Source organism: Plectropomus leopardus, chromosome 12 (genome assembly GCF_026936395.1).
Source record: "Plectropomus leopardus strain MGB_pleo_1.0 chromosome 12, ASM2693639v1, whole genome shotgun sequence".
NCBI classification, from domain to species: Eukaryota; Metazoa; Chordata; class Actinopteri; order Perciformes; family Serranidae; genus Plectropomus; species Plectropomus leopardus.
Genome location: NC_142187.1, coordinates 22,083,050 through 22,110,973, shown reverse-complemented (window position 1 = coordinate 22,110,973; position 27,924 = coordinate 22,083,050). Strand labels below are relative to the sequence as shown.

The window sequence follows — 27,924 nt, the reverse complement described above, 5'->3', positions numbered from 1 at the left end:
TTCTGCCTAGTTGTACCGTTTAAGTGGATTTCGCTACAGCCTTTAGTTCAAGTAACACCTCCAAGAGCCAGCGAAACACCGCAAAATTAAGTATTTTAAGTCGTTGACATATTTTACATCATTTGGCAGCGTTTCGCTGTGGGGTACGGAAGGATATCTAGGTACTGGTTACACATACTCCCCACATTGTTTTGATACAAAGCTGGTGGAAAATCGGTCAAACAAAGCAAGACTGCCGTGTAAACCTGATAGACCAGATTAATAGTGCTCTCAAATAAATGTGATGAGAGGTCAAAAGGAAATCAACATAAAGGAGCAAATTATGAGATTACTTGTCAAAAAAGGGGCTACAAAGAAAAGGCACATGAAAGGGAACACCCACATCAAAACGCTTTCTCTCATACCCACAAATAAATGCCTCTCACCCATTTCTGAATCACCAGTATGCAGGGCTGGTATTTGCACTGGGTGAGGCACCTGGAGGAGTTTTCAGTTGGCACTAGTTCTTCTTCTGGACATTTTTTCGATTCAAGCAGCGACCAGGCCTGTGTCTCAGTGGGAATATCAATTTCAGCCAACAGATTAATGAATTGATAATTCAAACAAGAACTGGCTGTGTAGTTAAAAAAAAACCCCAATTTGTTGTGGCCTATTCCACTGTGTCAAAGATCTCTATTTTTGTCCCAAAAAATTAAAAACACAATGATGAGACACACCATTGCGATGGTGGACTTCCTTCATTATAACGTACATGGGCATTGCAGTTTATTAAGTTGATTCCCTAACACCATCCTGCTGCCATAAATATTACCTAAGGCACCAGTTTACTCCTGTTTGAGTGACACTTGCTAAAAACCACAGTGCCCAGGTGTTTTAGGGAATTACCAACCCTTATTGTTATTGAAAGTCTAAATGCATGACTTATTTCTTAAGAATTTCCATCTCAAGTATGAATGAAGGCCACATCCAACCTGATATGTTTCCATTTTTAAAATGGCCTTTTTAAAACAAAATGATCTCCATACACAAGTGTTTTAGCACCACTTCAGAAATTATCTCCATCCATATAAACACTTCTGAAAATGTTTATGATAAGACAAATGAAAACAGGAAGCAGATTGCCGTTGTTGTTAGAGGATATACTACAGAGATGGCAAGAAGTATGAACAGACATTTATTTGCTTGGACCAACAAAGAGGTGGCATTGTTACTGAGGGTAACATCAAGTGGTCAAGGTAGCGCAGAAAAGATTTGTTGCACGGAAGATATAGCAGAGTATTAGAGCGTACCTGAAGCATTAATGCTCTCCATCGGCAGAGTAAGTCATGGCAATGGGGTAACAAAATAAGAAAGATAAAATCACAAGAGGTATGTATACCTAGCTATAATGATAGACATTATCAATAAACAAACATAGTTGTCTGCGTTATTGTTTTTCTTAAATCTTTGTTTGCGCACATCCAGGCTAAAATGCAATGCTGGGGTTTTCAACTTAAAGGGGGTCAGCAGTTTTTTCAAAGGTCTCCCTTTCAAGGGTTACAAACACCAGAGTAGTGACAAAGCTGGGTGTAAATGTAGTAATAGTTATACATTTTAAAATTATGACATATTAGTGTGGCTAAGCCTGGTCTGTCACTGGCATCCTTATCCTGTAAACACATGCCCCAAATAATGAATGAACACACACTGGTAGCAGTGCATCACTATCTAAAACTGGTGCTTTTAATAGGTTTCATTCATGACTGCCATAAAATTATACTGATGTGCCTCCCATGGACGGCATCAGACAATTTCGTAAGACATTTTCTTACATTTGTTTCACAATGCAATGGTGAATGATGGCTATAAACCCAGACCGATTCTCATGCATTTATAAAAAGAGCTCTTTTAAGGACAGCATCTCTTATACATAATGTGTATGCATAAAACAATTGTGTAATGCTCTTGAAATCTGTTCTTGGTTAATGATTGTATGCATAAAACAATTGTGTAATGCTCTTAAAATCTTCTTCTTGGTTGACGAATGGTAAATCATTTGTACCAGTGCATTAAGTAGCATGTCAGAGTACAAGTGGTCATTTTCTGAGAGATTGTAAGGTGGCTACATGAGCAGTTCCCCTACCGCAGAGATTAAAGGGCAGGCAAACCAATACCACCCACTAACATCAGAAATTTTAGGGTGAAACTGCACATGCACAGCTGTTTACACACCACAAAGGTTGATATCTAGAGGCTAGGTACAAACTGAGGAAAACTGGAATTTCCACCTTGTCCATTTTAACAAACACAATAAAACCACACTGTATGGCCTATATGTTTAAAATCCTCTGCTGACATCACCAAATGACACATTACAAGCACCACATGACATCATCTCTAAAAACATCAGACAAGAACACTGTCTTAAAATGTGAAGAAACCTAGTTCTCTGTGGGCTGCCAAATTCTACACCACATCCCGTCCAAACCAAGCACTTAACTGTGAAAAGCCTAAAGTAATGATACAGAGGGCCACTGGTGAGACCTGGGCGTTCCAGCTATGTAATGCTAGACAAGGTTAGGAGCATCATTACTCTGACTGAGTGGACATGTGGTGTGTGTTGCTGTTCATGCCACACTTCTAGTTGTAAAATATAAATGGGACACATGAAGTTCTATGGCTACTGTTCAGACAATATGACTCTCTACATGCTGGCACTTTTGTAACAGATCTTTTGGTGTCGTTGTCTGCAAAAGACAAAACATAATGACTGTTACAGTGGGAAACATGATACTTTGATACTCTACGTTCTTTTTATGTGAAATTTGTTGTGCTGCTGTCTTTGCCATAGCTCCCTTAGAAAAGAGACTATTCCTGATTAAATAAAGGATAAATATAAAAAAAAAATACCCATGGATTTTACCAATTGTAGAGATGGGAAATAACCAATGTCACAATGAAACTGATACCTACATTCATACTCTTTGTTTCATACATGTTGGAACAAGCTGCAGACTTCAGTACCTACAGTGAGTTCACACAATAATGAACACCTTGTTGCAATGAATTATTACCTTTAAGGCATTTTTATGTAATTTTTGTAATCAAATAAGTTGAATTTTAGTACTGTGCAAAAGTCTTGGGCCACCTTAACTTATTATTCGTTATTACTTCTAACTTTTTATTTTAGCAATGTTATAATGGTCATGGTAATTTCTCAGTGGTCTCTTTACTAAAATACAACCAGAACATACAGGAAATGTGTGTACAGTATTAAAAATGTAAATATATCAGAATAAAACAACCTCAGCAGGCTAAAATTGCATGTAGTGTGACCTTCCTTCCAACTTAGCATGTCTTGAACTCTCTTGGGCAGATAATATGAGATTTACAATAGTAATCTTCTGGTGTATTTACACCAGATTGCATTCAAGACATGTCCAAAAAGCTCAGTATTGATTGCTAGCTTTTGTTATGGTTGTACGATTAAATGTTTCATAGTAAATACTGACTTCAGTCTGAAGAAGCCATTTTGTTGTGACTTTTTTGGTGTTTTAATGCATTGTGCATGTTTTCTGTATTCTTTGTATCATAATAAATATAAACAGTACTGTGCAAAAATCTTAGTCCACCATAGAATTTTTGTTTTAGAAAAGTTGTAATGAGAAGATAATATATAAATTTATTGCTTAGTCTCTTTATGAGGATACAAAGAATACAGAGAACATGTACAATGTTTTAAAACAGCAAAAAAATCAAAACAAAATGGCTTCTTCTGACTGAAGTCAATATTTAGTGTGAAACATGGAATCACACAACCATAACAAAAGGTAGCTCAAACAATTAATATTGAGCTTTGGACATGTCTTGAATGCTACGTGGTGTCAATACACCAGGAGATTAGTGTTGTAAATCTCATATTGCCTAAGAGAGTTCAAGACATGCCAAGTGGAAATGGAGGTCACAGTAAATATTTGCAACTTAAGGCTGATGAGGTTGTTTTATTTTGAAATATTTGCATTTTTAATACTGTATACTGGTTGTATTTTAGTAAAGAGACTACTGATAAATATATATGTATGGTCATTATAACCTTGCTAAAATAAAGTTCAAAGAGGCCTTAGTAAGCATTTTTGTACTTCCGGTACCCTCATCTCAAAGTCAATAGGTTTTTGAATAGCTTTTTTTATAGCATGCCGGAAATAAGGTCTGCAGTCCACACAAGCTTAAAAGATTTTCTTGCTTTGTTCCAGGAGATAAGATACCCCAGCTTATGAACTTTGAAGCTTTTACCCATCTAAAAAGGCGGCGAAATGACACTACATAACATCATCACGCTTTATTGTGTTGGTGATGTTTAAGACATGCGGCCACGGTGTGGTTCGATTTTAGCCTTACATTAGCTTTTTAATCGGCAATCCATAATAATACTTGTTTTTCCACACTTCCTGGAATACCCAGGAAAAAAAAATCAACCCAGAAACAAAGTACAACATGTGGATGCCATATTGCATCAGCTGGAAACAGTAACACTGAATGAATTAGGCTGTGCATCACCCTTGCACAAGTCTAAATTTAGCACAAAAAATATATATTTAAAATAAACAGGCCAGCGACCATGCCATTTATCACAGAGAAAAAGTACTGTAGCGACAAGTAAACTTTCTACAGCAGAATTTAGCCATGAGACTGGACTGCTTATACATCCCACTCTCATGTGTGGGAGGAAACTACTGATGCCTTTGGTTTCCTGAGAAGGGTTATTTCAAAAACACAGCTGTTTAGGTCTCTTGCAAAGTTTTGCCAAAGCTGTATATTGAACACTTTCTGACTTGTACATGTTTTAAGTTTTGCTTGTATGAAAAGTTGTATAACATTAAACATTTTTAAACAAAGACATTGGAACTGTCGCTTTTGTGAACACCACAGATCTCTAACTTGTCACATTGCCTATAAAGAATGGATTTAGCAGGACTGAGCAGTTGATCTTACAAAAGGAAAACAGATGTCAGCTCTCTAAAATATCCCCCTCTGTTTAGGCATCTCCAATTATCATATGTTCAAGCTACGAGGTGAGCATGACAGAGAGAACATAACAGGCTTTTCCATTCAAGATGACATTGATGTTTCTACTGCTCAGAAACTGTGGCAAGAGAAAAAAACTGAATTGGATGGCCCATCTTTTATGTTTTCCCCTGAGACATCACAGACACAACCATAAGACAACAGGAAGTAACAGACTTCGTCTATCCAATTGAGGGTCAATTTTCCTTTCCGATTGCCATCAGTTAACCATACAATGCCTGCACAGAGGGGTCTGTAAAAGACAGCCTGCCTAAATTAGATTAAAAACTGAGCTTTAATGATGCAAAGATTGTAGGGACGAGAGGGGGGGGGGGTCTGTTTGTCAATAGCACCCTACAGAGCTAAATATGGATTACGCTTCATCATAAGGAGCAGTAATTCATTTCACTTCACTCTCATTTCTGTCGTTCTACTGGAGCATAGCAAGCTGCAGTGCAGGTATTGTAAATCACGAAAAAGTCATCATATCGGAGGCAGAAATGGATCCTGCAGTATAGTGTGATATAATAAAGAGGCTCAGAGTAAATCTTTACCACTAACATGCCACACAACAGCAGACTGATCAGCAACCAATCAAAAATCTCTGTGCTGCAAACTCAATATCTGACCGGAGGAATCCAAGTCGAGGAGGGAGACATCAGGTCGACTTTGTCTGCTATTTGGACTCAGCTGCAGTGTTTGAATACCATGAAGTATTCAGCTGATAAAGTGGACAAATACTTAAGTGTAGAAAAGAAATCAAATCACCAGCAAAAGCTGAAGACGAAGCTCGACCACAGTCTATGAACTCAACTAATGAATGATTTTTTTAAAATCCAGTTATTGTTATATACAACATAATATACAAGGATCATCTAACAGGCCAATGGCCATAATGGTTGTGAAAAAGTCGAAATAAAAGGGGAAAGAAATAACTGTTACAGTCTTATAAAGTGTTGACTTACAGGTATAAAATAAGCTATTCATGGGAAACAGCAGGGAGGAAAGTAAAATATATTTTTATGTTTTTGTTTATTTGAATTGGTTTTGTTGATTTTTTTTAGAAAAATAGTTTCTAAATATCACAACATATAATTTTCTGTGATACCACACTGTAAAATTGCAGTGTAATTAAAACATTTTTTTTAAGTTGCACATTCCTGCATAACTGTACACTTTTAGAAACAGTCACTTCTATAACTTTATATATTTACATATTGTTATATACTTTTTTCATAGTGTGTTTTAAATGTCCTTTATTTTATTTCATACTTATGTCTTTATATTGTTGCACTGTGTTTAGATGTTGTGCACCAAATCATCACCAAGTCAAATTCCTTGTAAGCGCAAAGCTACTTGACAATAAAACATTTCTGATCCTTATATGCCCAATTTTGTCTCAAATCCATTCATTTTTACATTTTTTTTTATCAACGGGTTTCTCTCTTTGCTTCACATTTGAGTTATTAACCCATCCTCGTTCTGCTGCTTGTTCAAAAAGACATGAATTCAGGATAAAAACAAAGGCCCAGCCAGTTATCCTAATCATCTTCATCAACAGTGACCACCGCAATTTGTTTTTTTGCTACGACACTTTCAAAAAGTGATTAAAAAAACATCCAGTTCGAATTATAAAGCCATTAATTCCACAGTGTCATTATTTCCAGAAAATCCTAGGAACAGAGACTCCAGGGGGTTTCCGGCTCAAAATTAGCACATGAATTGGTTAGTGTGGCAGCCTTATTAGAGGGACTGCTAAAAGAAGGATTTCCACTGGCTGCACTGTACCGAGGATTTTCCTCTTACCATAGTACACAGTTAGAAAGTAAAGTTCTGAAACAGGCTGTTATGTATTATGCAATTTTTCGCAACTGCAAAAAGAATATTTCTGAAGTTATTTTCTGCGTCTGAATTTTTAGGTGCTTTTACATTAATTCATTAAACTCATTTAGAAGTTGAGCTGCTGTATCCAGATGGTCGTAATAGCAAAGGTAAGCATGCTGTCTGAGTTTGTTTTTTTAGCTGCGACTGTGAAAAGGACAGGGGTCCAACACAAGCTGTCTCTGCACAAAGACCTCTGAATAAGCCCTATGTTAAAATATCATTGTGCTCGTCTTTCCCTCCCAGTGAAAAGGAGTTTTTGTTCTTGATTTATGTTGTCAGATTTTCTAAAAAAAAAAAAAAAAAATCTCCGGACCTCTGGAAAAGACTCAGAAATATAAATAAATTTAAAACAAACCTGGTAAGACTGAGTCTATTACTTGCTAATTGATTTGATATCTTGTTGAGTACTGACGTGTCATTTGTTTTCCCGCATGCTCCCCAATGATCTAAAATCAAATTTAGTTTGAAGTGACAACATAAGGAGCTTTAGATCCATCATTTACAGACTGTTCACATAAAAGGGGGGAGGGGGGAGGCTTAAGTGAAGAGTTGAATATTTGATTAAAGGCAATTGAGGGAATGAAAGAAAACTACTGATTCTATAAATAGGTGCCCTTCATTTCAAAGAGTACAGGGTTGCTACCCAGTTTACCATGAAGGTCTTCATTCAGGCGACAAGCTTTCAGAGGAGCAGATGGTGTCCTGTCTGGTATTACAGGGGTCACAGCTTAAAAATGGGAAAGAGGGGTGTTGTATAAACTGCTTCATTGCCATTGTGTCCTCCTACACCAACCAGTGATGAGTGATGAAAAAATTTAAACTAATTAAATATAGTTCTGCGATGGGCACTTGTGTTTCGTTCTCTAAATCTGCAGGTTAAGAAATAAATATGAAAATCTGACAGCTATATTTATCAAAAATACAAAAAATATTGACACACTGGCGTGATAAATAGTATAAACAAGCAGGAGTTGTTACAAGGACAAACAGCTGGGCCTAAGTGTCAAACACACTAACCCCCCTCCAACACCAAACTGAGAAAGGGTAACCAGAGTCAGTTGCCCCCCAAAAATTACTTTTGTGATCACCATTTGAAAAATGTTATTCATCTTACAAATAAACACAAAGCCTTAAGTTTGAGTTGTGTCATTTACCTCACAGAAAGAAGATCTTGCTTGTTGTCTCTCATCATCTTCACAAGAATGAACCCAACGCGATGCCATCATTCAAATTCACTTAAAATCCTGTTATCCATGAACGCCCATATCCAAAAGGTAACTCCAGGAGGATGCAAGAAAATATGTTCCACTCTGTTCAGTTTAAACCTCCATTTTTGCTTGATGTCTTAATCCATCTGTTGTAAAGAGAGCAGCAGTGACATGTGTTATAATCACAGCATTTTGTTGTGTTGACATACAGGCATGTTTTCAAATTAAGTGCTCAAATATAGCTCTCACAATGTTCATGGGTCTGTAAAATAACATGAATGGATACCTCAGTAGTCTAACATAACAATAGACCATCCTTGCTTCATTTTGAACAATCACTATATGAAACAGGCCTAACTAACTAACTAACTATTAACTAACTATTTTTACCTGATGTTTGTGGCTTTACAAAGCTCTGCACTGAGACGCTGGGAAACTGGCTGACTTAGCGTAATAACACTGTATGATCAAATGTGAACACAAGTTAGTTAAGAAAACTGCTTACTGCTACAAAAAATACTCCTACACTTAATTGAGTATCACTTAAAGTTTCGAGGACAGTGAAAACAGTGTTGACAAACTACATTGTCACCGCATTATTCATGCAACAACAATTTAGGCTTGCTGTCTTCAGCCTGATGCACAACAACGTGGGTAGTCAACACTACATAATGAATGGCCAGCAACAAGTGAACTACAGACTGGGCGAAATTTAGGTCTGTCACAGTTGAAATAAAGTAACATCAAACACATTAACCCGAAGTTAGAAAGCACAAATCACACAGGTTCATTAAAATGTTTATGTTTCGATCTGAAACCATGGGTATTGTGATTTAGAGAGGGTGAAATTTGAATGTTTGAGATCGATGCTCAACTGAGGCACGAACAGAGCGCGTCGAGCTGTTGTTCTCAGGCGACCAACAAAAGTAGCTTTTCCAGTGTTACTTTTGATAAAATACCACCACACTTGAGTTTAAATGACAGTGTAACACACCGTAGTCACTTTTAACATTGCGTACTTTATAGACGCTGAGTGTAAAGCTTATAAAGTGGATGAAAGCAACAACCAAACCAAGTAAGGCAACAGGCTGCTAGGCGCTGCGGTTAGCATCCATGCTAACGGCTGGAGTTTAAACAAAGTTACCTGTGTAGTTACGAGGCGTCATTACAGGCGGGCAACAGCGGCGGCGGCTGTCCATAAAAGCGAGAAGACAACGTAAAAACATAGCGTTGGAGATCCAAGATGGCCAGACGTTTTCATAATTTAATATAGTATGAGTACAAACGGCTTCCCGGTGATTAATCCATACCCACTCAGGGGAGGCGCATGGTGCAGTTTCGTAGCTGGAAATTTTTGCTTCCAGCGTTCCCGACTCTCTGGGAGTCCACCTTCGGTCAACAGGACTCTCTCAGCCAATCAGAGGCGGCGTTGTAAATTTGAGCGGGCCAATCAGGTGCGAGTTTACAAAAAGTAAACTGCGCTGGTAAAAGGTGGTGTTTTTTAACCGCTCCAACTGAGTTAAACGACTAGGGGAGCAAATACACACTTTCTGGAGGCGACAAAGTAGAAGTAACACAAACACACTGATCACATTTCAGACTTTTTACAATCCTACCCGCTTTCGTTTGTTATAAACAAGGCCGAGCAGGGAGTCACATGTCCTGGTTCAGAGGGAGGTCGAGCAGGGCTGGCATGTGGATGGCAGTGGATGAGGAATGTGAGTTCACACATACCACACAATATATAATCTTTACTCCCATCGTGCTGCCATTATAAACCCCCGAATCAGAAAAATCAAATTAAACACTTAACACCGACAGTCCTTTACTACAAACACAGATTAAGAACAGATTGTGGCTAAAGACCAAATTTAAAGCTCAGATTTTCAGGGCCCTGACAAATGTCCCCTTTATTCTTCTCCACCATAAGGGACCACCTGTTCTTGGGATTGGCAGCTTTTGTTGCAGAGGTCAGTTTAGGGAGGAGACTTTCACAAAGCTGTCCTGTCCAGCCAGTTCTGCTTTCAGTAGCTCTACTGTGGATATAAGCCTTGGAAAATAAAATGTAAATGTTTATCTATTGGTACCTGACAGACAGAGCATATCTTTGATCTACTTCTCAAAGTGTTGGAAATACACCAATACACTTTGAGATACTTGTACCTTGAGTTTTGTGTTTTTTTCTCCAACGGGTTTGACAACTATTAGCCCACTATTTTCTCTGAAGGCAGGATTTCACATTTTAAATAAACAAAAAACAACAAACAAAAAACATGCAATCTTCTTGGGGATTGAACTTTATCAGAGTAAAGTGGTGGCTGGAGTGTGACTCCACTTTTTGTTTTGTTTTCATACCATGACCTACCATGAGTTACAAATATTTTTCCTTGCCCAGGTCAAAAAGTAATATACATTATTGTATTAAAAATATAACTGAAGTATACCAAAGTTATTACAAGCATTTTTGTACTTTTTGTGCTTAACTTAAAGCATACTTTTTAAAACATATATTTTTCTTCTTTTATTTCAATTTTTTTTCAGTTAACTCTTGATACCATTATACAATAAATAAATTTACAATTAAAGTACAGTGTGTTAAAAATGCATGTTAAGTACAATTTATTAGAATTTGTTATGCATTTCAGGAGTACTTAAATTAAAAGTAGAAACAAACTTAGATTAAAGTATCTTCTTTTTTAAATGCAGAATCAGTAATAAAATACGTACTGAAGTATATTTAAATGTGTCTTGATGGTGTCTCAAAATTGTACAATCAAGTACACTTAATTGTATCTTGTATTGTCTTTTGTGGCACTGACATGATTAGTATATCAAGTATATTGTTCGTACATCAAAAATAGCACACTTTTAGTATATTAATCATGTACAAATGGAAGTATACTAAGGATACTTATATTAAGTACACTTAAGTATACTTTTTCAAATTGGTTTAGCCCTCTGTGCATGACCCTTCCTCAACCATTAAAAAACAATTCACAGTTTCTGGCTATGATAAACTGTGTGATTTCAGATATTTTTTACAGAAAACATGCTTTTCAAACCCACTTGTAAGTTTTGGGGTTCAGAGGGTATTTAAAGTTTAAACAAAATATGACCATTTATAGTTAAATGTCCCTCCCTTAAGCCAAATCAAAAAATATAACTTCCTTCCCAGTTTTTAAAAAAAATATTTGAAGTGCCTGCCCCATTTTGGACCACCCCCTGCCCTCCCATAAATAACAAACAGTCCCTTATAAAATACTGGAAGAAGGTTTCTTTTGGAAAAAACACTTAAACTAACTTGAGAATCAACCTCGCAACATTTGTAATAGCTGACTTCATCTGCAAATTTTTGGCAAAAAGACAGCACATTTGTGTTTCACACTCTGCATAGTGATTAGTGAAAGATTAAACTAGCAAACATTATTAAGACTAACTAAAATTAGCTTCGTCTAACCAGCTACAGCAGTAAAATGGTATTAACACATTAATGCATCATAATACAATCATTTAATATATAGTAATATTCAAAATGGGCATTTTTAGCACATATTTTGGATATTTTAAGTACATTTTTCTTGTAATACTTCTTTATTTTTACTCAATGCAGGCCCTTTACTACAACATAATTCTCTTGGAGCACTTTATCAAGTCGTTAATTCTTGGAGCTAAATTCGGTTAAAAGGTCAGAGAGTCAGTTCACTGTAATCCCCAGCAGACCTCGAGGCCAAGAGAAAAACGGTTTTGTTTTTATGGCACTTTGTGTTCCCTGCTTAAAGACTGGGAGTCATATGTCAGGTGTGTACAAAGAGCACAGCAGCTCAACACAACAGACTCTCTTTTGTTCCTTTTACAAGTTCATTTACCTTTTTCTGAAAAACAAACAATGAACCCGGTGGTTCAGGATGCAGATTTGACCAGTCTTAAAACCCAGAAAGATACAATCATTCACCAGTTAACAAAAAGTTTAGGCGTTTTAGAAATTGAGGAGTCCTTTGAGGAGCCAGTTTCCTGTAATATTATCTCCACCAGCAAGTACAACACCCAAGCACCTCGATACTACAAGAACTGTATAAAAAAGCATGATTTAATCACACCATTCAACATGTTTCAATGACTCAGAGCTCTTCTTTTTATATGACAAGTTGTTTCTGTCTCTAAAAATACATTTTGTAATTCAAGAGAGAGTGTGAGAATAATGTAGTTATAGATACCACCCAATTGCTAGAAACTCTTTCCTAGTGTGTTAAATAATAAAAGGAAAATACAGAAACTATAAAAGTATCCAGATGTACCCAAAACACTGAAAAAACAGAGGTAGTTAGAACATAGTGTTTACAAAACTACTTTGTTTGCCCCTGAGCATTAAAGGTGACAGCTGATGTGCTAATGAAACACCAAAAAGGCATCAACAGGTGGAAAAAATGTAAACTCCTATTACTAATTTCCTCATAAAACAACTCATACAAGTTATGATTATACAGTTCTTTACATTACATACAAGATGTATTAGAATTGAGATGGCATTTGTGTTAGAGTCAAACTAACAAAGGTAAACAGTACCAAAGCGTTAAACATTTTCCATACGTATAACGTCTGTAAACGTGAAGAATAAAATTGCAACATGTGCTTGATTTGCTAAAACAAAATGACCCGTTAAGCTTCAGTGTCTATTGTTAAAACAGATTCATAGAAGGAATGCTACAACAAAACAGGAGATGCTTGAGATCAAATGTCACGATAGCAGCTGTGAGTGAGTGGCATCCCAGGAAAAATGTTCAGGCTTGCTGTTGGATGACATCTGTGTAACAGACGCCTTCTTTTGCAGTCAGGGTTAGGTTTTTTTTTTTTAAATCTTGTATTTCATCTTCCCGCTTTCGCTGATCACACAGATATGCTAAAAAAAAAAAGGGAGAAAGAGCAGTAAATACAAAAATGTTTCACCAAAGGGGAAAACAAACCTTTTCTTGCTTCGTTAAAGTATTTGCTACCATGCTAAAGAGTTTCTGTGTGTATTTCTGTATGTCAAATACACTTAAAAATCCAGGGTTAAAGGGTATTTTTCAGTCCTATTTTCTCATGTTTTTGTGTCTAATGGACTAATGGGAACGCTTTTTTTAATTGGTCCAGTATTGAGTGAGAGTAACAGCCAGGCTGCAATTTACACTCAGGGCATGTCAGTGCCATCAATTTACATCCACTAAAAGTGCTTGTTTTTGCTACTCACAGGCTCAGGTGTTATTCTAAGTGTCTAACAACTTATGGAAATGCCCCCTACAGAGATATGCCTTTTTTTTAAATTAAAGAAAAATATTCATTTTGTTCAACCAGAAACAGCCCTGAAATCACCACCGCCAAACACTCCAGATCCCATTTAAATAAACAGTAAGTTTATCCTTATCCACTTCATTCAAAGTTGACAGAAGCAAAATAAAACTCACAGAAGCCATCTTGGTTCGTCCTTCCACTGTCTCAACAATCACCAACTCTGGTTAGATTAAAATAAGCCCTTAATTCACCACTTAGATGTTGAAAATATGCTGCTCTATACACACTAAATTTACACTTTTTTTACATGGGGTCTGGCAGGTTTGGCCCCCTTCTCATCATTTTTGGACAAGAAGGCGGAGCTGTGGAGGAGTGGATCTGACTGTAGCGACGCCTCACAGACAGCTCGTCACTCAATCGGCTCTGCCTTAATTTTGTCTAATTTTAAGCCTTAATTACATGTTAGGGGTGAGTTATAAAAAACATGTCACCGCCCTACAGTTGTCATGAATGTTGAAATTAGCCATAGAGATTAAAACTGTTTTTGATGCAGGCTGTCAACATGTTTATGTCTGCTGTTGGTCTATGGAGGTCTGTGGGAATTTTTTTTTTTTTTTTTTTTTGGAGTTAGCCTCGAGTGGCCATTTGTTGAACTACAGATTATGGCACTTAAGTGTTGGCTTTACTTTTCAGCCCTGGAGGTTGACGCTTGGTTCTGATGCACTTCAAATTATCCCCTTTCTCCTGATTTGCCTTTTGATTTTTTGTTTAGATACAGTCTTACTTGCAGCTAATTACATTGTTGTAAATTGCATTGTTTAATGGGTATTCTATATTGAGATGGTGCAAATATTTTCATAAAACATGTCTAGTATCTTTCAAACACATTTCGAGTTGTTCCTTCACATAACTGAAACTACAGATCTGTAAAAATAAATAAATAAATTTAAAAAGACATACATGAGGGTGTCCCCAGTATTTCTACTCTGTATTTTAGTGTATCTTCAGAGGTCCTTTGCTGAAAAACAACTAATATTCTCTGCCCTAAACAGAGTCTGTTGTCTTCAAAAAAAAAAATGCACCAACTTACATTCAAGTCTCTAAAATACTCATTGTAGTCTAAGGCATATCCAACCACAAACCGATTGGGTATCTCAAAGCCGACATCTGAAATAAAAGACAAAGTAAAACATAAATTGCAAATGTTTCCATGGTCCACTGACTCACTGACTGACAAGCTGCAACAATTGTTGCGAGCGTGAATGAACCACTGATTCATAAACACATGAAAGGGTTAGTCAGGTACATACAGTCGGGGCGACATGCTGAGTTGTGTGGCACTCTCTTCACCAGTAGTCTGAGGAAAATAAAAGCAGACATTGTCATACAACATCTGTCTATCTGTTGCGTAGGACAGGTTTTAATTTTAAAACAGGAGTAACTAAAACCTGCGTCACTTATTCTTTTTCTGTCTCTCTCTCTCTCTTTTTCTGTCTAGACTCAGAGGCAGCAACTGAGTGATTCACAAAGCAGGACAAGTGGGCTGGTTTAGTTTTGAGGTCTTTAACTTACCCCGCTACTTTGATCATTTTGGGCTTGAAGGCCTCAACATGCTTCAGGAGTGTCTTCATTGTCTTTCCAGTGCCAACTATGGCCTGTGAGGGGAAAATTAGAAAAACTGGATTGGGATTGCTACATAATGGAAATGCAGACAAAAGAAAGATTCAGCTCACAAGAGAGGAGGAAGAAGTTGGTCATAGTGTACTTGTATTATGCAACTGTTTATGAGAATTTTCTAAAAATGACTTCCACTGGAAACAAGGAAATTTAACAACCAGCATGTGACATTTTACACAAAAACGCCCCTGACCTCTTGTATGAGGAAGAGATAAAAGTAGTGCTGAGACAAAGCAGCAGAAGTATGTTGTGTCATCTTTGTCGTGTAAATGTAGGTCAACATGGCCTTCACTGATCTTACACACTTACACTTAACATTTTTGGATGGACCGCAGCATGTGGTGGCAGCGCTATACATGGGGTTTGACAGAGGCTGAAGGTCCTGTATTATTGTCACGTTATTCCTTATTCTCTGTAACATGGTAGCAGGGCATTAAAATAGCAAGATAGACAGCTAACGAGCCGTCCGTGGTCATTCTGTCAGTTTTGGACAGAGAAGAATAAGAGGATCACCTCATCAGTTTATTTGAGGAACAGGCCTACATTTACTTAAACGTTATTAACTGAAGGGGTGGTGTTGCCGTTATGAAGAGAAGAAGAAAATCAGACACTGATTAAAACTGAAGTGAATATTACGTGTCACAGCACATAGTATGCCTTTAAGACCACATTATGAGAAAAAAGGGAGAGAAAAAATCAGATCCTGGTAAGAAATTCATAACATCACAAGTCTAAAGTTGTAATTTCAACAGAAAAAAAGTGTAATATTACCTGAAAAACTTAGATACACGAGAAAAAAATTTCCCACCAGAAATTCAACATGGCTTAGTATAATGCAAAACAAAGTCCAAAGAGGGAAGAAGCTTTGGTGGATGAATGGACCGGGACTTTCTTCCAGAAGATCAGGGGTTTGTGTCCCTTGTTTATGTGTTCTGAATGCATAAATGTGTGCAGAAACTGGGTCAAAAATTTGACCATTGTTTGATCAACTAATCAAAGCATCCCATCTCAGTTCAAAGACTTTATTTGGCCATCAGCTGGACGCTTTTCCTGGAACTTTGAAATATGACATTAACACGAACACCAACCCTGACAGGTCATGAAGACCTGTCTCCTGGGTGAAAGTCCTGTGCTTGAGCTATTCATCCACCACGACTTCTTCCCTGACTTTGCAACATTAAATTTGTGAGTTATTTTCTTGTATGTTTTTGAGTTTATTTGCATATAAATCCAGCTTTTGTTTAATGAAATAGAATGACTATTCTCGTAATGCTAAGATTTTTTTCCCCTCAATATGCCTTCAATAATTGCATTGTAGTTTTGGTTCCTTGAGGATAATATCTAGTCACGTAGCACTTAAATGCTCTGACCAGCTAGTCGCTAACTTTGTCAGCTGGGGTAGTATACAGTGTATTTTATTTTTAGAGCTTTTTAGCCTGTTGGGAACGAAAAAACACAGATGAGAGCATTGAGACCAAACCAAAACAAAGACTTCAAAGACTCAAAAATGCTCCTTAGAGTTCAGGGGAACTGGATAGTTAGGTTATAGTCCTCCGTGGGTTCACCATTATGAGAAATCCCTTTCACATTATACATTCATTTAAAAATACTGCAGTAAAACATTTCCATTACTTGCTGCAACAGCAGATACAGTCAATGAATGACTGCAGAGGCATCTTCACAGATGTTTGTGCATTGACTAATGACCGTTTAAAATGTTTCATCTTGCCATGTCAACATACAGTAAGTAACCATGACTGAGTGACCATGTTGATTTCTTTCCTGTAAATGTCATTGCTTCCCAACACAGGCTAACAAGAGAAAGTTTGTGATCATGTTGGAAAAAACTTTTATTATTTTCCCAATATAGGTCAGCCACTTAAAAAGTTTCCTCATGTTGAACTCCTGCAGAAGAAAATACAATTCTAAATGGCTCCTCTTGACCTGGATAACCAACCACGGCAAGAAATACAATAGGCCCATTAGGTGAAGAGGAAAAACAGAGAAGCAAAAACATGGTTGACTCACCTCGACAATCAGTACGTTCTATGGGAGCATGTTGGGAAGAGAGGAGAGGGAGGGAAGCAAACAATTATTGTTGGTTAGGGACAGATACACCGCTGTATCTTTCAGTCAGCCACACATTCAAAGATAACAGTCGCACAGACAAATGTAAAAACTATGAAGCAAATTAAGCAGTTGCAGCAAAAAAAGAGAAAAATAATTTTAATTACCTTTATGCTTTTTTTCTTGTACAGCAACAAACTAAACTAAAATAAATCTAAAGGAAATGATAATCTAAGAGCTTCTTTTTTAATTAAAGCAAAAGCAGTGTTGAAACATGAGCATTAACAAACACATTCATTAAAGCAAGCGCCAAATCAGTAAGGCTTTTGTTAGATTTTATGATGTCAGTGATTATGCAAGGAAATTATTGCCATAGATAAATGTCAGCCTTGACCACATTGGAAATCCATGATGTCCCTACAGTCTTTCTTTGAATGTCACACTGAAATAGCTAAGATTCTGCAAATGTTTGTCTAATCAACTGGAGACAGCTAGACACTATTTATGTTAAGAGTCATAATCCACGCTTCAGTTCAACTTATGCCAGCCAGGGTTTCCCCCGACATTCATTTATTTGTAGCGGCCCGCCATGATTAAAACATCTGCCACCACGTTTTTATTTTACATTTTTGGAGTTGAACCTTTAATGAGGAGCACTATTGGCCATTTGGTTATTTATTTAACCACACTCACAGAGCACAGAACATACTCTGGGCACAGACGGAGCAGCAGAACACCAATAACTGTGAAAGTGATGCTTTTCCATGACTTTTCAAGGAACCATGAACAAATTTAATGACCATTCACAACATATAACACGAACAGAACTGCGTGGTATACTTTGCTCCAAATGTATGAAAACTAAACAGCAACCTTTTCAAATCTTTGTATGTTTGTTAAATTACATGGAAGTTTATCCAGGGAAGACAAGTGTAATAATTTATTTCATTACACTCAAAAAAATCCAGAATTTTGCAAAACTGTCAGTGATTTTTCAGGCCTGGAAAATAGGACTGTGAATTTTCAGGACTATTCCAGGTTTTTCATGACTGAAGGAACCCTGTTAACTGTTCATTGTGCTGGGTCTAAAATAGCTTATCTCATCCATCAATCTGATCAGCTGTATGCATTTTGTTCATGTTTTACAAAGGGTTTGACCTGAGCCATGCCACAGAAGTGCACAGCTATTATTAATTTAATTTTTTAACACAATGGTATTCCACTGGTCATTGATACATGTCCAGGTATCGGTAAAGAAAGGAATAGTATTTATACCATATGTCTTGAGGGGAGTTTGGCATAATAATTTCCACCAGGAGCATGAATCTCAAATTTTTTTTTACTGCAGTCTTGTAAATAATGCAAGATCCCAAGTCTTTGTAAAATCTTGTGGTGTGTGACTAAAAGAAATGACATTGCCTTTGGACTTAAGTCTGTCTTAAGTCTTTTCAAACTCTTCTAGTGTATGTTAGGCATTAGCTAGGTCACAATAAAAGAAAGAAAAAAAAACTTTTACAGCCACATAACTGTAGCAGTTTACTCTACATTTCAGACAAAGGATTCAGCCAAGTGTGTAGTCATGCTTTGTTTAGGCCTCATTATTCATACAGATTTTTTTTAGAGTGCAGTAAACCCTGGGTGGAATAAAAAAGGAATAAGCTATACATTAAAAGGGGAAGTCTGTCAGATACACTGTAGGGAGGCAAGGCGTAAACTATGTAATGTGTTTCTTGTCACACCATTAGTTCACTTCTTCCAGCAAAACATTGCAGCGTTCTGTTACAAACAGGTGACTAAATTTAGCCGTACATCACAGGGAGTTCAGGGATTTCACAAGCACACTTAAAATACTGTGAGTGAAGCAGCCGGCAATGACTCAAGCTTACTACCTCATATCCTATTCATGTTTCAGACATTTTTGCCACGCCTCGCTTCAGGGCACTTTAGTATGTGTGTGTGTGTGTGCTCGGCTAAGATGTGTGCATGACTGTGAGATTCAGATCAGCTGATGTATATTACCTAGAAATACTTATGTGTGACTTCTGTAGTAGTGGTAATTTATCCCAATGCACACACACCCACATAAACGGACATATAGACAGGAGACAAATTAATGGAAAATCATGAATAAGCGAAGAAACATATCAAATGCAGATGAATTCATGCGCCAGGCCTTCTTGAATGGTTTACAGAGTTATGAAAATGATGTGACAAGTGAAAAACTACGCCTCTTACAGTCACCAGATCTTAACCCAGCTGACGCCTATGGAACATTTTAGAGCAACGTGGAAGGAAATGCTCTCACAAACAACCTCTTTAACACTAAATTATTTAATCTAAACTTTCATCTTTTTCATTTATACAGTGATGTATGTGTTTGACTACATTTACAAGCATAAATGTCCCAGTTTTTGCACTTATTCAGAAAAAGACAATAGTCCTATTAAGCTGTTTACATAGACAATTTTCCCATTTGCTGTAGTGATGCAGACTTTGATTAACATGTCCCAACATGTTGTTAATCACATCAAAACATGGAAAAGCAGTATAATTGGAGCTGCTTATGCCATTTGCTTCTTTGCATCAAAAAAATGTTTTTTTCAAACTGCTGACTGTCTTGTTAAACTTTGTGAATCCAGCATCCCTTTTTTACATTCTTTTAACCACCTTTTTGAAAAGATCAACCAAACAATATTTGTGCAATCTCAAAGTCAACTTCCAGCCAGTTGTTGCTGCGTGACATCGGTGTTGTGGAAATAACTATAATCATGTCTTTCTTAACGACACAGAAAAAGTTCCATAACATACTGCATAAAAACAAATAAATAAATACATTTTTTTTTTTAAAGAAGAAGAAACAGGAAAGACACAACACCACATTATGCAAGTTCATATAAAAAAAAGACAAAATTCAAGAAACTGCACCTGCAAACACACTGGAGCACCAGTGGCTACACACTTAGTGTAACTGATTACATTATATTATATTCTTATACATTCATATGATAATGTTATTACCATAACTAGTTAAGTGTAACTAGTTACTATCCAGCACTGAGTATAATGATACCTGCTTGCTATTCCTTGTTGTAGAGTACTTGTCTACGAGTTGAAGAGGTAAATCTCTTAAGTATTTCACGAGAAAATAGCAAAGATTAGAAGAAGTCTCGACATTAAAGATCATTTTGTGTATCAGAAAGATTTTTCCTAATTTTCAACCCCAGGAATCATCTCACAACACCTTCTGTTCATCATGACCACCTGCAGATATATAATCAGGTCGGAAATTTCACCTTTAGTTAATAGTTAACACTGTCTAATCTGGTAACAGTCAGAGCGCGCACACACACATGCACGCACGCGCACACGCACGCACGCGCACACGCACGCACACACACACACACACACACACACACACACACACACACACACACACACACACACACACACACACACAGACTTTGATTACATGATAAAAAAGACCAGCAGATGAAGAGTGAGCCTGCCGACTGCTGTCATCCTGATCTACTGTGATAGCGAGTATATCCTTCCATTTATACAGATTTGACGTGTTTCTTCCACTGGGATAAAGTGGAAGAGACCTTTAAATAATTACATTACAACAGCTGGTATCTGATCACTGCTGGGTTTGCCAGAAACTGCCATCTTTGATCTCCTTTAGGGAGGCACTGAACTGTTTCCTCAGGAAAGAGACGAGATAACAGACGAGAGGGAAGGCTGCCCTCTTGAGGCTGTCATCTATCAACACCCACCATCTCCACGCCATTTATCAGTGTTTGTTTTACTGTAATGCTGCGTATGATAATGTCTTACTGGACTCACACGCTGCTCTTTATAAAAAGTCAAGCTGTTTTCATTGGAGGAGATAAGAAGAGTTTTACCTTTCCAGCTAAAAAAGACAAATCCTCTGCTCCGACTATGTGAAGATCCTCTGTCGACTGGTCATTCTGAGGAAATACAGAAAAGCAACACATTTTTCTGAGTGCTTAGATGTTATTGTAACTGTTATAATGCCAGTGAAATGTGTCATCCTAAAAAAAAGTATGAGTTTGATTTCTTATGCAGAAAAAAGGCAACAAGCAACTCTGCAAACATGTTTCACAAATTGCGAGAAATAAGTAAATCTTTTGTTATTTAAGCTAAAAATAACATAATCTAATAATTATAAATTCATTTTACAGAATTATTATTTTTAAGCACTTTTTTCAGGCCATTTCCTTGTTTGCTTGCTTGTTGTTTAATTTCTTTGTTTGTTTTTTTTCAGATTTTGGGGTAATTTTCTTGTACTTTAACAAAAATATTTCGCTAATTTGGGGTTATTTCTTCTTAAATTTCTTATTGCCTTTTTCCTGTGTTTTTAAAGGAAATCAAGCCAATGTTCTCAGGTTTCAAAGGGTTAACAAAAAGATCTTTCTCTGTAGGGATCCTTTCCAAAATGTTGTTCGACAGAATCAAATTTGAGCCTGTCAGTGGTAAAAACAAGCACTTTGAGTGCTTTGAATTGGCTGAGCAAATATGCTCTGAGCGGTTACTGTACAACCTGTTTTGCAGCTGCTGGATGCGCTGGTCTCGTTCAATACTGAACCAATTTTAAAAACCACAAACACATGGAAAAACAGAGTCCATGTTGAAAATTAGCAAAGTTTCCCTTTAAAAGTCTGCTGTATTTTCTCCGCTGTGGCTCAGTCACCACATGAACGCAGCACACTGAAGGCAAAATTCTACAAAGATTCCTCTGTCATCGTGTCGTACAAAATATAACACACATCTTCTGGCGAAGTCACGGGACTCATGGGAACCATCACGACTGATAATATTAAGCGTGACGAGTGCCTCTCCACTTTCACACATGCCACAGTGTGTGAAACTGTCAGCATGTGAGTGCTGTCTCTGCGGGCGGAGGCTCACCAGGTAGCTCTTGAGACGGATGAAGTGGACCCTCATGGGGATCGTGCGGTTGGAGTTGCAGCTGAGAGCCTTGATCCTGTCCACCAGGTCGGCACAGAACTGGTAGCCTCCCTTCAGCACACACAGCACCACGATGTCGTGGTCCCCCAGGTCATCCATGATGTTTCGAGCCAAACGTTCTGTCCTGTAAACAAAATGAAAACATGAACTTTCTCTTTAATTTTCTAAAGAAATGTTGAGTCTTCCTATCATCACAATCTGTCCAGGACAGCACAGTGATGTTTACTCTCCTGTTTGCAGACTGTATGCTTGTTTGTAAGTCTGCATGCTATCTCAAAAACAGCAAAAAAAAAAAAAGTCATTTGGACTTTTTAAGCCACAGGCTGGAAAACATCAAGTTTTGGTGCAAATCGGGGAACTTTTAAACAATTTCTTTCTGAAAAGATCTACTTTTATATAGCTAGGCAATATTCATTTATCAGTGGAATAATAAGTGAATGTTTTGGGTTACTGTTTACATACTAATGTATGCCAAATCAACAACTGTGATTAAACCTGTGACAAAGGAAAAGAAGAAGAACATTAAATGCAATTATTTTGATAATCTTTTTAGAGTTTAGACTTCTGTCTTCTTCAGTGGGAATGTTTTATGTATTGTTTTTCTCATAGATGATAATAAACTGAATATATTTGGGTTTTGGACTGTTGGTCAGACAAACAGCCAGGGTGGGGTAGTCACAGATGTAATCGTGATTATACAAATGAAATTTTCATTTCTCTTGTGCAAAAAAATAAATGCAGAAAACCTCTGACTTCCCAATACAAAGGCAACTAACGTAATTTCTGTAGATGATAGATCCTGTTTTGACAAGTCTAAAATGATGTCAGAATATGGCCACGACAGTGTTTGTTATGACAAGAAGTTCAACTTTCACTCTGGACCCATGCAATGAATTTTTCTTTTTCAGGACAACTTCCGGTTTCAGATAATTTTAAAAAGCTGCTATTTCTTCATCTTTGTTTTCTTGTTTTTTGGGGTTTTTTTATAGAAGAAAAAGGATATTAACGATCCTGAAAACTAAAAATTGCTTGTTTTTCATTTACAAATCAAATTACTATTTGTTTTTTTGTTTTCTCATCTCTGTCTCTGAAGGGAAAATTCAAAGACAGAAAAACACACTAACACTAGTCACCATGTGTCTGACCATTTCTTTTGCTTTAACCCTTTGAAACCTGGACCATCATCACTTTTCTCGGGCTGCATTCACAGGCCTTTAACAACTTTTTAACCTGTGAACCCTGAGAAAACTGTTTTCTTTTCTATAAACATGTGAAGAAAGGCAATGAGCAACATGGAAGAAATATGCTGCAAATTGCAAGAATTGCTTTAAGATATAGAATTGTTTATGTTTTTATAAGCTGGTAAAATGTCAAGATAACCTTATAATGATCAGGGTTAAATATTTAACAGAATTATTGTTATTATTTCCCAGGTAATTTCCCTGCTTTTTTATTGTTGTTTTAGTTTTTGGTGTTGTCATTTGGATGTTTTGGTTTGGGTGTTTTTGTTGTTGTTTTTTATTTGTTAGTTGTTGTTGATGTTTTTTTTTACTTTCCAATGGGGTTTTTTTGTATTGTTTGTTTTGTTTTGTTTTTTTTCCAGGTAATTTTGTTGTACATTCGTACTCTCCTCAAGTTGCTCATTGCCTCCTGTCCATGTTTTTTGAGAAAATCAAGCTGATTAACCCAGGTTTAAAAGGATTACGTTTTTCATTGTCTGTTTGTTTGTTTGTTTGTTTTCTTTTTTAGTCTGTCTGCTTTTGCATATAAATTCCTCTAATTATTTTTTTTTTACATGCTGAAAATAAATCAAATTAAAGCAAAGCTGACAGCAGAAACATGTGGGCAGCTCTGACAGCATCTGAGCAGGGTTTTGGGTTAGACCCGTGTTGTGTTATACCTGTCCATGATGACGCCATGCGGGATGAAGACGCAGTCTAAATCTCCGGCGTAGTGAGCAGGGTAGCTGAAGAGGTCTAAACTGTAGCCTGGCCAATCATCGTTAATCTGAGAGGAAAACACAAACATTAAATAACTTCATAACTGATCGACTACAAGCAGTAAAACACCAGCCATCACTAAACTGCGATCTTTTGGCTGAGACACACATGTGCCTCCACAGGAAATAAATCTTCAAGGTGCGCAAAAGTTGTCTGCTGTCGCCGTCTGTGCGTCCGAGAAAGAGTACGACTTCTCGGCACGCAGCACTCGTCCTGCACACGCTGCTCTTTCTTATTAAATTACCAAAATCCCGCCGTTTCTTTGCTCGGATCGCACAGCGGAGTCTGCCATGTTGTTTTCCTGCATGCACAAAACAGGCTCTTGTCCGGGGAAAGTGGTGGTGCAGGCTCTCCGAGAGACCTGGCACCGTGCGGAGAGAGGAGGAGCATCAGGCTGGAGGAATGTTCACAACTTTCAGACAGTTTGCATCCCTCTGTGCTGTAATACGATGCTGCTGCCGCCAGAGGCAACATTACACTTTTTTCTTTACCACATGGCTGCTGCTTACGCATTTGAAACTTTAGCAAACTGGCTTGAATTCTTGACGCAAAAATGAGCAAGACATTTGTAAAAAAAAAGTACAAGATTACCTTATTATCTGAAAATTTGTAAACAAAACAACTTTTTTTTTTTAAAAGGCAAAGACATGACCGGTGGTAGGTGCTTTAAAACTATAACTGTGTTATATAATTTAGAATATGCAATTATGATACACATAAATATAGTTTTCCCCTAGCTTTTGACATTTCTTCTTGACATTTTTCCCTACATTTTTAAAAAATAATTTTCTAAATCTACTAATTTCTTGTGATTTTGGAACATTTCTTATAAAGTTGCTCATTGCCTTTTTTCTCGTGTTTTTGAAAGGTGTCACACTGATTTGCTCAAGGCTTAAATACTTATGAAAGGTGTCTGAAAGCAGCACAAGAAAAGTCATGTCACTCCAGGTTCAAAGGGTTCAAAGAGTTTACAGACGTCCCCCACCGTCAGTCCATCAGAGACCAGCTCAAACAGGACTTTGGTCACATTCCTGGCTCCTGAGGTGACAGAAGTCACACAATATTACTTTGTTAAAAACAGTGTTACATATTAGAGTGCCTAATTACAAGAAATAGCCCTGCATTCAAGATTTAGAAGTATATTGAAATTATTATTATTATTATTATTATTATTATTATTAGCAGTAGTAGTAGTAGTAGTATTAGTAGTAGTAGTAGTAGTAGTAGTAGTATTGTTGATGTTGTTGTGCTGTATTTTTTTTGGCACTATTTATGTAAGAATAGTCTACTAAGCAACAAATAAAAGGTTAAGATCTCATCTATAGATATATGTTTTAATGTTCACAAATGTATTGAGTGAAAAACAGAAAATAAGCAGAATAGTTTCAGTTCAATGCCATTAAAAGTGATTACAAAATACCCAGCTGGCAATAATTAAATGTAAACCTTCCCCTTTTATTTAAATACCACCTTTACATGTGGGTGCTGTAAAAGCTTTTGAACTACATGTGGTGACATTGCCATCTTGTGGAGAGAGACAGACACTTCTTGCCCGTCACTGCTTTTGTTTTAATCAAATCATTGTGTTTGTAAGTTCATATTCCCATATTCCTTAAGCATACACTCTTCAGGACATTCTCAATCATGTTCTCATATTATTATTTGTTTTCTTTTTCTCCAAAACAAGAGAAAAAAAAGACTTCTCAGCCTGTAATTTCATAGCCCAAGATGCCACACCCAGTCTCCTATGCAGAATATAATTGGTGTGTGTGTGTGTGTGTGTGTGTGTGTGTGCGTGTGTGTGTGTGTGTGTGTAAATGAGTGAATTTAGGATGAACCACCCAGGGACTCATGTGGTCGGTGGGTCCAGCAGCAGCAGCAGCAGAGACTGGGGTCTGGGCTGTTGTGTCACTGCACATTAAGGCAGTGTGCTGGGCTCTGTTGAGAGGGGGAGACAAGGTGTCCCGTGCTCGTCTACAGCAGCTGTAATTATAAGCAGTGGTACAATGACAGCTGGGGAGGCAGATGTCAACAGCAACATTAGATTTCAATCAGCGTGCACAATGTCACCACCCCTGAGGAACAAGGAGGTGTAAAAACAGCACTGCGTGACAAAATCCCTAAAAAAAACAAAAAACTGCAGAAAACAGATTTCAGTCTCTGCACAACTTATTTCACAATCTTTGTTTGAGATGATGATGCAGCAGGCTCAATGTTGTGATGATGACGGGCGTCTGAGCGAGGCCAGGAGATGTTTGTGGATGAAGTCTTGTTGTCAGATTGTTTTTGATGCCCTCTCTGTTGGTGAGAGCAGGCTGGCTCCTTCGCTGCCCTCCAGGCGCAGGGGAGCAGACTGGCTTTGGCATTTCACACTCGCTCAGCAGTCAAGGCCTGTGACCGTCCGACTTTACGACCAACTGCTCCCTCCTCATACCCTCACCCCCGTTGTTGGGCCAATTATGAATATTCAGTTGCAATGAAAGTAATTCTGTCAGACGTGCAACTGTCCAGCCAGATAGTGTCAGTGGTGCTTATTTGAAGGCAGGATCTCACAAGGACGTGACTGTTATTCTCCCCAAGATTTTGGAAATGTAAGGTGACAAAAACTGAGTGTAAGATGACCTAAATACTACAGAAACATAATACATTCACTTAAAGAAAAAAAAATCCCTGTTTTGCTTAATTATTGAAATACAATCTCATAATTCTGAGAAAAGTTTCAATTAAAAAAAATCAGCTTTTTTTCCTCAATGAATAGCATAATCTTTTAAAGTCTAATTTTTATTTTTTTATTTTTATATTTTATATATATATTTTTTTATTTTTTAATCAGAGAATCTCATTCATTCGGAAAAAAAGAGTATTTTTTTAATTTCAGGAGAATGTCATTTATTCAGAAAAACGATCAGATTTGTTTTCACAAGTGAAAAAGAAAATCAAAGAAATAAATGAATTAAATCAATGAGATAATCTTGCAAATTCTTTTTTAAATATCATAGCTGCATTTTATCTTTATATATTTTTGAATCCTCAAAAAAAGCAGTTTTTTGTGGTTTTGTCTCTTTGAGGCAATTTTGTGTGTCTCTGTAGTTGTTTTGCCCCTTTTTGTATTAGTTAAGAGTCTCTTTGCAATACCTTTACATCTCTTTGCAGTTCTTTTGTGCCTTTTTTTTGTTGTTTTGTGTCTCTTTGTGGTTGTTTTGCAAACTTCTCTCTTTGCAGTTTCTTTAATTTTTTTCTGGTCATTTTGTGTCTCTTGGTGGTGATTTTGAGTCTCCTCCTGGTCAGTATGTATTAGTTTGATTGACATTTTGCAGGTGAAGGCCAGAAGGGGCTCTGACACTTTAGGCCATTCTGTCTGTCTTTTCTTTCTTTCTTTTTTCCATCATTCCTTTGTTTTTTCCTATTTGTTTCCTAATTTTCTGTCATTCTTTCTTTAGTTTTTTGTCATTCTTTCTTTGATTTTCTCTCTTTCTTTCCTGTCGTTCTGTCAGAGCCACTGAGGTCTCTCCACTGCCTCTTCACTCTTTCACTTCTAGTCTACATGTGTGTTTGTGTGCCTCGGTACACTAACATGTTGGATAGGAGCCATAATAGAAGGCGGCAAACACGCACAGCCATTAAAGGCTCGATGTCTTCTGGCAATCACTAACCTTGGTTGACTTTCATTCTCACAACAATGACTGCGATTAGCGTCTGAAGCCTCTGTGTGACGCTGAGCAGAATGAGGAGCCTTTGCTCTCCTGTGAACTCCACGATAAAGAAAATGATGATGTATAATCTCGCTG

The 27,924-nt window shown here is 37.2% G+C and overlaps 2 protein-coding genes across 3 annotated transcripts in view; both read right to left on the bottom strand.

The window, feature by feature from the left end:
* Nucleotides 1-9,514, bottom strand: part of arhgap21b (Rho GTPase activating protein 21b) — a 50,040-nt gene extending 40,526 nt beyond the window's left edge. For both annotated transcript variants that reach the window (XM_088085516.1, XM_042497085.2), the window contains exons 1-2: nucleotides 9,280-9,514; nucleotides 8,082-8,281 (exon numbers count right to left, since the gene is read on the bottom strand). In XM_088085516.1, the coding sequence (XP_087941642.1) occupies nucleotides 8,082-8,153 (72 nt within the window). In that variant the 5' untranslated portion in view covers nucleotides 8,154-8,281; nucleotides 9,280-9,514. The remainder of the gene's footprint in view (nucleotides 1-8,081; nucleotides 8,282-9,279) is intronic.
* A 2,687-nt stretch (nucleotides 9,515-12,201) lies between these two features.
* prtfdc1b (phosphoribosyl transferase domain containing 1b) lies at nucleotides 12,202-24,554 on the bottom strand. Its single transcript, XM_042498452.2, has 9 exons — nucleotides 24,381-24,554; nucleotides 24,037-24,143; nucleotides 22,077-22,260; nucleotides 21,050-21,115; nucleotides 17,109-17,126; nucleotides 14,976-15,058; nucleotides 14,714-14,760; nucleotides 14,494-14,570; nucleotides 12,202-13,032 (listed from the first exon to the last, which is right to left on the bottom strand). The coding sequence occupies exons 1-9, from the start codon at nucleotides 24,441-24,443 to the stop codon at nucleotides 12,985-12,987; spliced, it is 693 nt and encodes a 230-aa protein (XP_042354386.2). The 5' UTR covers nucleotides 24,444-24,554; the 3' UTR covers nucleotides 12,202-12,984.
* Nucleotides 24,555-27,924: the final 3,370 nt, after the last annotated feature.

What these genes read in the sequence shown, in the direction of transcription:
- prtfdc1b (XM_042498452.2), bottom strand. Translation starts at nt 24,443, where the DNA reads ATGCAGGAAAACAACATGGCAGACTCCGCTGTGCGATCCGAGCAAAGA. An exon ending in AAAATGATCAAAGTAGCGGG is followed by an intron (nt 14,761 to 14,975) that starts GTAAGTTAAAGA and finishes TATTTTCCTCAG; the next exon opens with ACTACTGGTGAAGAGAGTGC. An exon ending in AGTATTTTAGAGACTTGAAT is followed by an intron (nt 13,033 to 14,493) that starts GTAAGTTGGTGC and finishes TTTTTTTTTTAG; the next exon opens with CATATCTGTGTGATCAGCGA.